The 13,625-nt window shown below is 37.3% G+C and overlaps 1 protein-coding gene across 1 annotated transcript in view; it reads left to right on the top strand.

Annotated features, from left to right (window-relative positions):
* The window catches only part of LOC101360246 (sodium/hydrogen exchanger 9B2), a 63,894-nt gene that overhangs the window by 16,217 nt on the left and 34,052 nt on the right, over positions 1–13,625 (top strand). The window contains exons 2-4 of the mRNA XM_004380197.2: positions 4,060–4,197; positions 5,087–5,264; positions 7,855–8,025. Of these exons, the coding sequence (XP_004380254.1) occupies positions 4,108–4,197; positions 5,087–5,264; positions 7,855–8,025 (439 nt within the window). The 5' untranslated portion in view covers positions 4,060–4,107. The remainder of the gene's footprint in view (positions 1–4,059; positions 4,198–5,086; positions 5,265–7,854; positions 8,026–13,625) is intronic.

The following is a 13,625-nucleotide window of genomic DNA, read 5'->3' as shown; positions in this document are numbered from 1 at the left end:
ATTCTTGTCTCTATATACATAAGGAATTAGTTACACTGAGGCTAAGCAATTTGGTACATGATGGAACTAGACTTCAGACTCAGGTTTGTCTAACTCCAGAACCAGTAGACTTTATCAATTACCATAATATTAGCAGTCACTTCCTTCAAAGGGCGAAGGCCAAGGACCGTGGTTTAGGGATAGGATATCTTCTGTACCTCACTCTCGAACCTCATCTCCCAGTACTCTCAGCCTCCACCACATGCTCCAGCAAAGTTTCCCCTCACGCACTTCTGGTTTTCATGCCTCAGTGCTTTCAAGCCAAAAGTTCTCTGAGCCCAACATTTTCCTACCAAAATGCCTGTCTTTCTCATTATGAGTCTAAACTTTGGAGTAAGCTTTTAAATAAAAAGAAAAATACACACATATATATACACCATATATATCATACACTCACATATATGATACATATGTATACATATACATCATATATATACACATGTATTAACAAATCATGGATAACACTGCGAAGAATGGGAATTCTAGAACACTTAATTGTGCTCATGCAGAACCTGTACATAGACCAAGAGGCAGTCGTTCCAACACAACAAGGGAATACTGAGTGGTTTAAAGTCAAGAAACGTGTGTCAGGGTTGTATCCTTTCACCATACTTACTCAATCTGTATGCTGAGCGAATAATCCAAGAAGATGGACTAAATGAAGAAGACTCTAACAGCCTGCAATATGCAGATGACACAACCTTGCTTGCTGAAAGTGAAGAGGACTTGAAGCACTTACTGATGAAGATCAAAGACCCCAACCTTCAGTATGGTTTACACCTCAAAGTAAAGAAAACAAAAATCCTAACAACTGGACCAATAAGCAACATCATGATAAATGGATAAAAGATTTAAGTTGTCTGTACCAGGAAAGGTTATGGAAGCTCCATATATGCATCCAAACTCCCTAAGGGACTGAATTGCTGGGTGGAGGGCTGTGGGGACCATGGTCTCGGGGAACATGTAGCTCAACTGGCATAACACACTTTGTAAAGAAAATGTTCTACATTCTACTGTGGTGAGTAGCATCTGGAGTCTTAAAAGCCTGTGAGCAGCCATCTAAGATACTCCACTGGTCTCACCCCTTCAGCAGCAAGGGAGAATGAAGAAAACAAGATACAAGGGAAAGATTGGTCCAAAGGACTAATGGACCACAACTACCACGACCTCCACCAGACTGAGTCCAGTGCAACTGGATGGTGCCCGGCCACCACCACTGACTGCTGTGACTGGGATCACAGTAGATGGTCCTGGACAGAGCTGGAGAGAACTGTAGAACAAATTCTAACTCCCAGAAAAAGACAAGACTTACTGGTCTGACAGAGACTGGAGAAACCCTGAGAGTGTGGCCCCTGGACACCCTTTAGCTCAGTGATGAAGTCACTCCCGAGGTTCACCATCCAGCCAAAGATTAGACAGCCCCATAAAACAAAACGAGACTAATGGGGCACAACAGTCCAGGGACAAGGACTAGAAGGCAGGAGGGGATAGAAAAGCTGGTAATAGGGAACCCAAGGTTGAGAAGGGACAGTGTTGACATGCTGTGGGGTTGTTAACCATAGTCATAAAACAATATGTATACTGTTTAATGAGAAACTATTTGTTTTGTAAACCTTCATCTAAAGTACAATAAAAAAAATTAAAAAAAGAATGAAAAGCACATGATCATCCTAAAAAAAAAAAAAGATTTGTCAAGGATTTCCTTTTACCTGGATCCACAATCAACATCCATGGAAGCAGCAGTCAAGAAGTCAAATGGCATATTACGTGGGGCAAATCTGCTGCAAAAAACCTCTTTAAAGTGTTGAAAAGCAAAGATGTCACTTTGAGGACTAAAGTGCACCTGACCCAAGCCATGATATTTTCAGTCACCTCATATGCTTTCAAAAGCTGGACAATGAATAAGGAAGACCAAAGAAAAATTGACACCTTTGAATTATGATGTGGGAGAATTTCAGATACACAATGGACTGCCAGAAGAATGAACAAATCTCACTTGGAAGAAGTACAGCCAGAATGAACAAATCTCTCTTGGAAGAAGTACAGCCAGAATGCCCCTTAGAAGCGAGTATGGCAAGACTTCATCTTACGCAATTTGGATGTGTTATCAGGAGGGACTAGTCCCTGGAGAAGGACATCATGCTTGGTAAAGTAGAGGGTCAGCAAAAAAGAAGACGACCCTCGATGAGGTGGATTGACACAGAGGCTATAACAATGGGCTGAAGCATAACAATTGTGAGGATGGTGCAGGACCGGGCAGTGTTTCTTTCTGTTGTACATAGGGTTGCTATGAGTCAAACAGAATCAACTTGACGGCGCCTAACAATAACATCATACATATATGATATATATGTGTGGATAGCTGTACGTGGAGCCCTGATGGTGTAGTGGTTAAGAGGTTGGCTGCTAACCAAAAGGTCGGCAGTTCAAATCCACTGGCAACTCCTGGGAAACCCTGTGGGGCAGTTCTACTTTGTGCTATAAAGTTGCTATGAGTCAGAATCGACTTGATGGCAAGGGGTTTGGTTTTTTTATGGCTATACATATATATGTTATACATAATTAATAATCAAACTAAAGCCTTTTTAAGATGTCACTCTGGTTAACATTGTGTTTTATAGGGAAGAAAAAGGATCGTGGTGGTAGAATATAATTTTCTTTGAAATTTTAAACACAAGCATCTCAACACTTTGTTAAACTGCTGTTAAAGGATTCTGTCTTTTTAACCTTGTCTCTAGAGCCTAGCGTAATGCCTGCCACATATTAGACAGTCAGAGGTGTGTTGAACTAGATTTTCCTTTCTCTAGCCCAATTTTCTCTTTGGTTTCACTAAAGATTGTAGTTTGCTCCTCTAATACTCATTGCACTTGTTGTTTTGGGAATAAATTTAGTTACCTGTAAAAGAAAACTTGACTACTAGTGGTTTAAGCAATTATTTCAAAGTAACTGCAGTCCAAGACTGATGAAGCAACTCAAGGATGTCAAGAAACCTGCTGTCTTATTTATCTACCATCCTTAGTCTAGGTCTTTTATTCTCATGGTTGAAAGATGGCTGCTGCACCTCCAAGCATCGTATCTCCATTCTAGGAAGGAGAAGATAGAGTGTTAGAGGGCAAAGAGTAAACAAGTATGATCGTCAGAAGGCTTTGCCTTATGCTTGGGAATGGAAGCCCTCCCCAGTGCCTCCCACTGGTATTTCATTAGACAGAACTATGACACATAGGCACCTCTAGCTGCAAACATGGTTAGGAATTGGAATATTTGGCTTTTCAGTCTCTGTAGATGTTGAAGTGTGTATTGATTGAGTCAACCTATAGGTCTGCCTTACAGATTTTCTAGTTATTTTGTTTATTTTTCCTGATATATTGTAAGCCCATGGAGGACAAAGAATGTGTCACTATGACAAGTGACTACAATAGCACTTAGCACAGTGTCTAAGATATTGTCGCTAATTGATTTAGAAGTAAGAACCTGGCAAGAACTAGTGACTCTGGTTTCTCTGAAAATGATGTAATCTGTAGGTTTACCTTTGGTGAGTCATTCCTCATATCAACATTGGCAAATTACCTGGAGCTTTCCTGCTTCATCAATTTGGGTCATTAGAGAGGACAATTTGACAGTAAATTGCCTGGAAGGAGTCATTGAGAGTTCCTTGGAAACCCTATGGGGCAGTTGTACTCTGTCCTATAAGGGTTGCTATGAGTTGGAATCGACTCGACAGCAATGGGTTTGTTTGGGTTTATTGCTTGGAATGTTTTGAAGTTATAACTCAAAATACAGGATGGGGGAGAAATATAAAAATATGGTTGGTCAGCAAGGAATTTTTCAAGAGAGATGAAAAGATAGGTAAGAATGAGGATAATATATTGGAATCACAGAAAAAATTAGGAATTGGAAGTTGAAATAGTCTAACTTAAAATGTTTTAGCTGTTCAGAGTTCTAAGGGAAAAGATAAGTACAAATTATTCATTTAGTTAGATTTTCAAATTGCTTATTTTTACTGTTTTTCTTTCAAAATAGAACCTGTTCCTCTTCCCTCTGTCATCTTTTTTTTTTAAATTATACATCATGAGGGACGAAGATAAAACAATCGAACATGCAGATTCAGAACAATCCACAGAAGTGAATCCCACAGCCTCTGCGCATCAAGAAACCCAGGTAAATCTCATCAAGTGTAGAACATCCCAGCCGTTTCTTTAAGGAAGGGATTATCTTCAGTCTATTATTGAATTGTGTTCTCTTCATTCCCTACCGGTTGACTAACAATTCTCCCCATTCTTAATCCCCAGACTCAAACAGTCCAGGTCAGGTGTGACTAGCAGTTTCCCAGCTAAAGCCGTTAGCAGCTGGCCCTTACATGAGACTGGAAAAATGGAGGCCTGTGAAAATCTTTGTGTTCCCAACCTAAACCGTAGAATGATTTTGGTTTATTTTCCCTTCTATTTCTTAAAATTCAAGTAGATGAATGAATGTGAATTTTTTTTTTTTTTTTACCACAGATAGTTATCTTTTCCCGAACAACTTTGGTATTTTTGCTATTGCCCTGTATCTTATCTTAAATATTGTGATTTTTAAACCTAACCCCTCCAAAAAAACCCACTGCCATCATGTCAGTTCTGACTCATAGTGACTGTATAGGACAGAGTAGAGCTGCCCCATAGGGTTTCCAAGGCTGTAATCTTTAGGGAAGCAGGCTGTCACATCTTTCTCCCAGGAAGCAGCTGGTGGGTTTGAACTGCTGACCTTATGTTAGCAACCCAGTGCTTTAACCCCTGCGCCACCAGGGCTCCTATTTTAAACCCAGCATAATGAAATTTAATATGACTCAAGCATTTATTCCACAAATAGTGACTCAGTGCTAAATATAACACAGTTCTTGTTCTAAGCATCAGCTGATTAGCTAGTAATAAAGCTGTGTATTTTCCTATAAAGTGTTAGCCTTGATTCTAGTAATGGAAATTTGATTTGTGATATGATGACTCAGAACCTATAAAAATGTATGGCAAATACACAGTTTTAAGGACATATTTTGCTCCTTTCGACACAGGAGGAGCCGGTTATGAACCTCGGGAGTGCAGATGGAGGTGAACCAACAGAAGGAAGTAACCTACTGAATAGTGAAAAAAAGCTACAAGAAACACCAACTGAATCAAATCATTTGCAGAGACTGAGACAAACATTTGCTTGCCCTCCACATGGATTACTGGATAGAGTAGTAACAAATGGTATGTAAACATAAGAACGAGAGCGTTACAGATGAAATTGTTATAATGAGAGATCCCAAAATAATATGATTTAAAAGAGAAAAAGCAGTTTACTTCTCTCTCACATGAAAAGTCCTAGGTGAACAGTCACACTGCTAGGTGGCTTTGTTCCACATGGTCATTCAGAGACCCCCACTGACAAGGCTTTGCCATCTTTAACATGGAGCTTCCAAGATCTCTGTGGTCACCCCCATTCCAGCCATCAGGAAGGGGAAAAGAGCAGAAATCACGGTATTTTCCGTTTTCCTTTTCCTCATCTCAGTAAGCATGTCAAAGGATTACTTTAGGGTTCCAATGAAAAAGATGTTCCTGAAATCATTTGTAAACAGATAAGCACCACATTAATGTTGGTTGTTATTACTATTAAGTAATACAACTAATATTCAAGCAAACACATCTCAATTTATACTTTTAAATGAATCCTGTCATTTTATAAGTAAGGATCTTGGCTTGCAATTCAGCTCAGTCTAATAGAGCTGCCATGACTAAGACATTTCTGGGATTTTCTTTGGGAATTTATCTCAGCACTATTGTGAATATATTGTTAGGGTTGGATTTGGTCTTTGGAAGCATCCAAAAGTTATTCTGATATCAATTTGATGAATACAATGGATGTTCAGATGCAGTAATGCCATTTTTTTTTTTCTTGTTCGAAAAAGAAGTATATATGTGTGTGTGTGTTGAGGGGTGTGTAAGACAGCAGGGGAAAGAAGAATGCTTTTGAAAATTTAAAGACAATTTCAAAATTATTTTGAGGAATGACAGCATCATTGGAGTAAATATGTGATCTCCTGAGATAAATATGTTGAAGAATGTAATACATTTGATCTAAAAGTTATGATTACTGAAAAAATCAGACTCAGTTCTTTATAGGTACACTTGATGTATGAGTTCTGAAAAACATGTTTACCATTCTCATCTGGTACTCTGGGAAAGCCAAGTATGATATGCTATATTTTAGGCTCTAGATGTGTTTTCAGTGAAATTAGGTAAGGTTCTAAAAGCATGGGGGGGAAAAAGTCTCAAATTTTATTTGAAACAAAATAAATATGTACTAATATACAGTTTCCAAAATATATACTAGCTAATAAGGCAACAGATAATTTAATACCTTTTCTGTCCTTTTTATTATTTTGTATAACTTTTACCTTTCAAATTATGCCACATTTCTAGTTAAAACAATCATGATAAAATAGATACAGATTGACATAAAGAAAAGATTAAAATGAATAATATGATTTGGAGACTCAGCTTTTTATAAAAATTCTATAATCATTGTCCATACCCCAAACCAAACTCATTGCCATCGAGTCAATTCCGACTCCCAGTGACACTATAGTACAGAGTAGAACTGCCCCATAGAGTTTCCAGGAAGCACCTGGTAGATTCGAACTTTTGGTTAGCAACTGTAGCTCTTAACCACTATGCCACCAGGGTTTCCTGTTGTCCATAGGCTGCCTGAAAAATCAAGCTCAGTGTATATAAACACCTCTTCACTTGTTTTCCTGTATTTCTGTTCCTCAAGCTTACATACAGTACTGCTTTTGTCCTATACTCCTTCCTGGGCCCATTCAGTATACACTAAGTATTCTTCTCAAGAAGTGAATCTTACGTATAAAAAAATATGACTTTCCAAAGTTACAAATGAATTATAAATTATTAACTGAATTAGAAGCAATTTAGGGGAACCTTATAAGTATGCATTTTCTATGTATTTAGACTCACCCAGCGCTTCACAGTTTACAAAGAGCTCTATGTGACTTACCTTTAGCAAACCCTGTGCATGTATATAAATATGTAATTTATGGAAAATTAATTAATAGGTAAAAGTAGAAGAACAAATTCTTTTTGCCTCTGGGAAGTGGGCTATGAATTTTTTTTCCTTCTACTTTCTACTTTTGTTATGGTTTTTGATTTTTTTAAATAGTTTTTTTGTAATATTAGAAATGTTTTCATAAATTTCATTTCCTGATAACAACGTAATCCTCTGTTATTTTATATATTCGATAGTTGTTTATTGTAGATTGTGTGCTGCCCAATATATATCTTTTGTATTATTAAAATTTCTGATAAACAATACATCTTTTATATTATTAAAATGTGTAACATAAACTTATGTATTATATAAATCTTAGAGTTAGTGAACAAGCATTATTAAGACCATTTTGATTGAAAAGCACTAAACTAGACTTGGAAGAAAAAAAAGAGAAAAATTGAAGCCTATACATGCATTTAAAGAATTCATAGTCTAATTAGAAGGTTAAAATATACAGTTGAGAGTAACAGGAAATATAGTTGTTATTCTAAGACTGGAAAGCAGGCATCTAAACGCCTTAAATTAAAATGTAATATAGTAGGACCTATATCATGAGACTTGAAAGAAACAAGAATGTTTTAATATACGGTTTTCTAAATACTGGTAGTTTCTTTAGCTACTGAGGTGTTCACTACTTACTACACAAGATTTATTTAAGAAAACAATTTTTAAATGATATCAAAGGCTACATGTGACAATTTATTGCTAGAAACTAGTTTTCCTGATTTATTTCAGTTACCATGGTTGTTCTTCTGTGGGCTGTAGTTTGGTCAGTAACTGGCAATGAATGTCTCCCTGGAGGAAACCTATTTGGAATCATAATCCTGTTCTATTGTGCCGTCATTGGAGGTAAACTGGTGGGGCTCATTAAGCTACCTACATTGCCTCCACTGCCTCGTCTTCTTGGTAAGTGCTAACCACTTCCTATTTTCTTCAGAGTAAATCACGTTTTTTTTTTAAATAGTAGTTTGGAAAGTTTTGGGGGAATAAAAGCGTATTTGGTGTGCTGGAGCCTATTTGTACCAGCTCGCAAAAGCCAATTTTAAATTTTGAGGAATTTTGTGAGCCAGTTGTTAAACATGTCTATTTTAAAATTTTAGATTACATAAGCTTAAAATTAAATAATTTATATTAAAGAGCAGTAAATACTCAAAATTTATCACTTTCTAATGATTTTACTACGTTTTCCCCTTATCTGTGCTCTGATTGTCTATTGTATCTTTATGGTGGAAATACTATATGATGGTGTGCTACTGTGCATCTTCCCAGCTCCACCTTCAGTGATGTCATGTTGGTAGCTTAAAACTGGCCATGTTGGGAGTATCTATACCAGAGTCAGAAAATGCTACAAATTAGGGATTGATACATTGTTTTGTTGATTGTTTTGTCAATTGTCTAGACTTAAAATGTTAATGGAGAAAACGTTAATAATTCAGATAAAACTTAAAAGTATGTCATGTCTGTAGCCTTTGTCTTATAAGTAGCACAAAAAAATTGAGGATATTTTCTTCTAGTATTCAAAAACTAATTTCTGATTTGGCAAAGAAGTCACTTATATATGTCACACTCTGCCATATATCTTGTTTGATTTTCATCTTATTTCATCAAAAACAAAAAACAAAACCCAATTCCAACTCATAGTGACCCTATAGGACAGAGTAGAACTACCCCATAGGATTTCCAAGGAGCGCCTGGTGGATTCGAACTGCCAACCTTTTGGTTAGCTGTGGTAGCTCTTAACCACTAGCCACCAGGGTTTCCATCACATAACCTAAAATACCAACTAACATTCATGGCAAAACTATACTTGTTCATCAATGATGAGTGATTTCTTTGCTGAACCAGATAGTAATCAAGCATTATTTGTAATCTGATTTTGTCAAGTCATGGCTGAACTGCAACCATCGTTGGTTATGAATCCAGTTCAGCAAAAATCAATGAGAGCATCCTGTGAGAATCAGTCGGCTATATGGAATTTACAGTGAAGAGTATTGTATATTTGGGAATTGTGTGCTGCACAATGTATCTTCTATGTTATTAAAATTTATAATAAAGAATATCATTTATATTATTAAAAATGTATAGTAAACTTATGTGCAAATGAAAAGGTGCATACATTTTTGGAGAGCCGGTTGTTAAGCATTTAATAGTACACCTCTGGGTATATTTAAAATATAATATCATGGTCTTAAAAAATTTAGACAGAAATGTTCTTCTAGAGGCAGTGAGAATGCCCACCCAGGACATTCATGCAAATTACTCTTAAAACTAGCTATTATGCCTTTAATATTTCTTTTTGAAATTCCATTAATTACAAAATTTCAATTTACCACTTTTAAGTTTACCATAAAAGGTGTTTTGTGTTCATTTCTAACAAATTTACTAATCACTAAGTTTTTTTCAAAAACCACTTATCTTTTACACATACATATATATTTGCACACATTCCTCAAACTACAAGGGTCGTTGTTGTTGTTGTTAGCTTATAGTAGTGAGGAAAATCAGAGTTGTTAACTTAGGCCAAAATTATTTGCTTTTGAATTTGTGGTCAGCAGTTGAAGCCAAATATAAAAAAAGAACTAGAATTATTTACATCTTATTATGAACTGTTTCTCAATATATTTTTAAATTTTAGGGAAACTGAAGTTATGTCACTTAACTTATTTACTTCTCATGGACACTTTTTGTTCCCTGAAGTTGTTACTAAGGAGCCCTGGTGGCACAATGGTTAAGTGCTTGACTGCTAACTGAAAGGTGGGAGGTTCGAACCCACCAGCAGCTCCACAGGAGAGAAGACCTGGTGATCTGCTTCTATAAAGATTATAGCCTGGGAAACCCTATGGGGCAGTTTACTCTGTCCTAGAGGGGCAGTTCTCCTGTGTCCTGTAGGATCGCTATGAGTCAGAATCAACTCAACAGCCCACAACAGTGGCAGAGTTATTAATGGAATTATTTTTAAAATGAGTTGTTTCCAGTTAGGCCTGTGTACTAGAGATCAGGGGTTGGCAAGCCACCTGTTTTTTGTCCATAAATTTTTATTGGAACACGTCTAGGCTCATTTGTTTACATATTATGTATGGCTGCTTTTGTGCTGCAATAGCTGAGTTTTGAACTTGTAACAGAGACTGTATGACCAACAGAGCCTTAAAATATATATTGTCTGACCGTTTACAGCAAACGTTTGCTGACCCCTGCATCTGTATCAGTGCCTCTCAAACTTTATTGTAAATAAGAATGACCTTCGGATTGAGTTAAAATGCAAATTCTAATTAAATAAGTCTGAGATGGGGCCTGAGATTCTGCATTTCTAGTAAACTCTAAGACTATGCTCTAAGTAGAAAGATCATTAGTTCTCAAGCCTGGCTGCACATGGCAGTCATCTGGGGAATTTTTTTAAATGCTGATGCCTGGGCCCCACCCAGAGATTTTGAATTAATTAGTATGGAGTACAGCCTGGGCATTAGAATTTTTAAAATCTCCCCAAGTGATTCTAATATTATAATATGAAGCTGAAGCTGAAGACTACTGTTTTAGACTCTGTTAAAATGTTCTTTACTCCTCAGCTTCTTTTTACCAATCCAAGTCTATTATTGCAACAAGCAAAATACACCACATTACAAAGAAAGAAAGCTTTGTGATAATCACATGAAATCTCCTGAGATAACTGAAAATATTCTGGAAAGTACATACATGACGTATCTTATATCTCTTTTTATAGTGTTACACTTGTGATGAGAAAATTTACTTTTTTTTTACAGTATTAGATCTAGTATCCAAAGCCAAAACATTGTCTGAATCCAATAAAGAAGACATATTAAGACACAGAATACATGTGATGATTGCCTGTTCTATATATTTATGAGTTTATTGAAATAATTGCCAGGGATGGGTGATTAGGGAGCATATTTGTTTGTTTCTGAAATGAATGTGAAAACAATTTCCCTGAGACACTTTTCCCTTGCCAGTGGCCTGGTTTTGATGTGGCAGGTGTCTCCTTCTTGCTTTCAGCCCATGGGGACCTCTCCCTTGATTGAATACCTTCCCTGATAGAGGAGTATTATTTTCTCTAAAAATTTTTGTTATAGAAATTTTTTAAGTAGACAAAAATTATCAATACATGGGCAACCTTGTTTCAGCTACTCCCAAGTTATTTTAAAGCAAATCATTATTGAAAAAAACTGGCTTTGTACTGTAATGTTTCACAGAATCTGAATTTGACTGATTATATCCCAGTGGTGGCATTTAGCACGTTCCTCTGTCCCTTTTATGTAAATTCATCGTTGATCAGGTTTGTTTCTGTATGACCCACAAAGCTTAAAATATATATTACCTTTTTTTTTTCTCAAGACTACTTCATAGGTCTCCCACGTGTCTGTCAGTTTGACATACAGTGGGGGCTTGCATGTTGCTGTGATGCTGGAAGCTATGCCACCGGTATTCAAATACCAGCAGGGTCACCCATGGCAGACAGGTTTCAGCTGAGCTTCCAGACTAAGACAGGCTAGAAAGAAGGACCCAGCAGCCTACTTCTGAAAAGGTTTAGCCAGTGAAAACCTTATGAATAACAGCAGAACATTGTTTGATATAGTGCTGGAAGATGAACCCCTCAGGTTTGAAGGCACTCAAAATACGACTAGGGAAATGCTGCCTCCTTAAAGTAGAGTTGACCTTAACAACATGGATGGAGTCAAGCTTTTGGGACCTCCATTTGCTGATGTGGCACGACTCAAAATGAGAAGAAACAGCTGCAAACATCCATCAGTAACTGGAACATGGAATGTACGAAGTATGAATCTAGGAAAGCTGGAAATCATCAGAAATGAAATGGAATGCATAAACGTTGATATCCTAGGCATTAGTAAGCTGAAATAGACTGGTATTGGCCATTTTGAATCCAACAATCATATGGTCTGCTATGCCAGGGATGACAGCTTGAAGAGGAATGGCACTGCATTCATTGTCAAAAAGAACATTTCAAGATCTGTCCTGAAGTACCGTGCTGTCAGTGATAGGATAATATCCGTACACCTACAAGGAAAACCAGTCAATACAACTGTTATTCAAATTTACGCACCAACCACTAAGGCCAAAGATGAAGAAATTGAAGATTTTTGCCAACTTCTGCAGTCTGAAATTGATTGAACATGCAATCAGGATGCACTGATAATTAGTGGAATTGGAATGCAAACATTGAATCAGTAGTTGGAAAATATGGCCTTGATGATAGAAACAATGCCAGAGATCGAATGATAGAATTTTGCAACACAAACGACTTCTTCATTGCAAATACCTTTTTTCACCAGCATACATGGTGACTATACACCTGGACCTCACCAGATGGAATAGACAGGAATCAAATCGACTACATCTGTGGGAAGAGATGATGGAAAAGCTCGGTATCATCCGTCAGAACAAGGCCAGGGGCCAACTGCGGATCAGACCATCAATTGCTCATATGCAAGTTCAAGTTGAAACTGAAGAAAATTAGAACAAGTCAACGAGAGCCAAAGTACAACCTTGAGTATATCCCACCTGAATTTAGAGACCATCTCAAGAATAGATTTGACGCATTGAACACTAATGACTGAAGACCAGAAGAGTTGTGGAATGACATCAAGGACATCATACACGAAGAAAGTACAGGAAAGATAAAAATGGATGTCAGAAGAGACTCTGAAACTTGCTCTTGAATGTCGAGTAGCTAAAGCAAAAGGAAGGAATGACAAAGTAAAAGAATTGAGCAGAAGATTTCAAAGGGCAGCTGGAGAAGACAAAATAAAGTATTGTAATGATGTGCGCAAAGACTTGGAGATGGAAAACCAAAAGGGAAGAATATGCTCTGCATTTCTCAAGCTTGAAGAACTGAAGAAAAAATTCAAGCCTTGAGTAGCAATATTGAAGGATTCTATGGGGGAAAATATTAAATGACTCAGAAAGCATCCAAAGAAGGTGGCAGGAATACACAGAGTCACGATACCAAAAATAATTACTCGATGTTCAACCATTTCGGGAGGTACCATATGAGCAGGAACTAATGGTACTGAAGAATGAAGTCCAAGCTGCACTGAAGACATTGACGAAAAACAAGGCTCCAGGGATTGACGGAATACCAGTTGCGATATTTCAACAAATGGATGCAGCGCTGGAAGTACTCACTCGTCTATGCCAAGAAATTTAGAAGACAGCTACCTGGCCAACCGACTGGAAGAGATCTATATTTATGCCTATTCCCAAGAAAGGTGATCCCACTGAATGCGGCAGTTATCGAACAGTATCATTAATATCACACGCAAATAAAATTTTGCTGAAGGTCATTCAAAAGCAGCTTGCAGCAGTATATCGACAGGGAACTGCCAGAAATTCAAGCTGGATTCAGAACAGGATGTGGAACCGGGAATATCATTGCTGATATCAGATGGATCCTGGCTGAAAGCAGAGAATACCAGAAAGATGTTTACCTGTGTTTTATTGACTATGCAAAGGCATTCGACTGTGTGGATCATAAC

This window comes from Trichechus manatus, unplaced genomic scaffold (assembly GCF_000243295.1).
Source record: "Trichechus manatus latirostris isolate Lorelei unplaced genomic scaffold, TriManLat1.0 scaffold00071, whole genome shotgun sequence".
NCBI classification, from domain to species: Eukaryota; Metazoa; Chordata; class Mammalia; order Sirenia; family Trichechidae; genus Trichechus; species Trichechus manatus.
The sequence above is the reverse complement of the archived record's forward strand: the minus strand, read 5'-3'. Positions and strand labels throughout refer to the sequence as shown.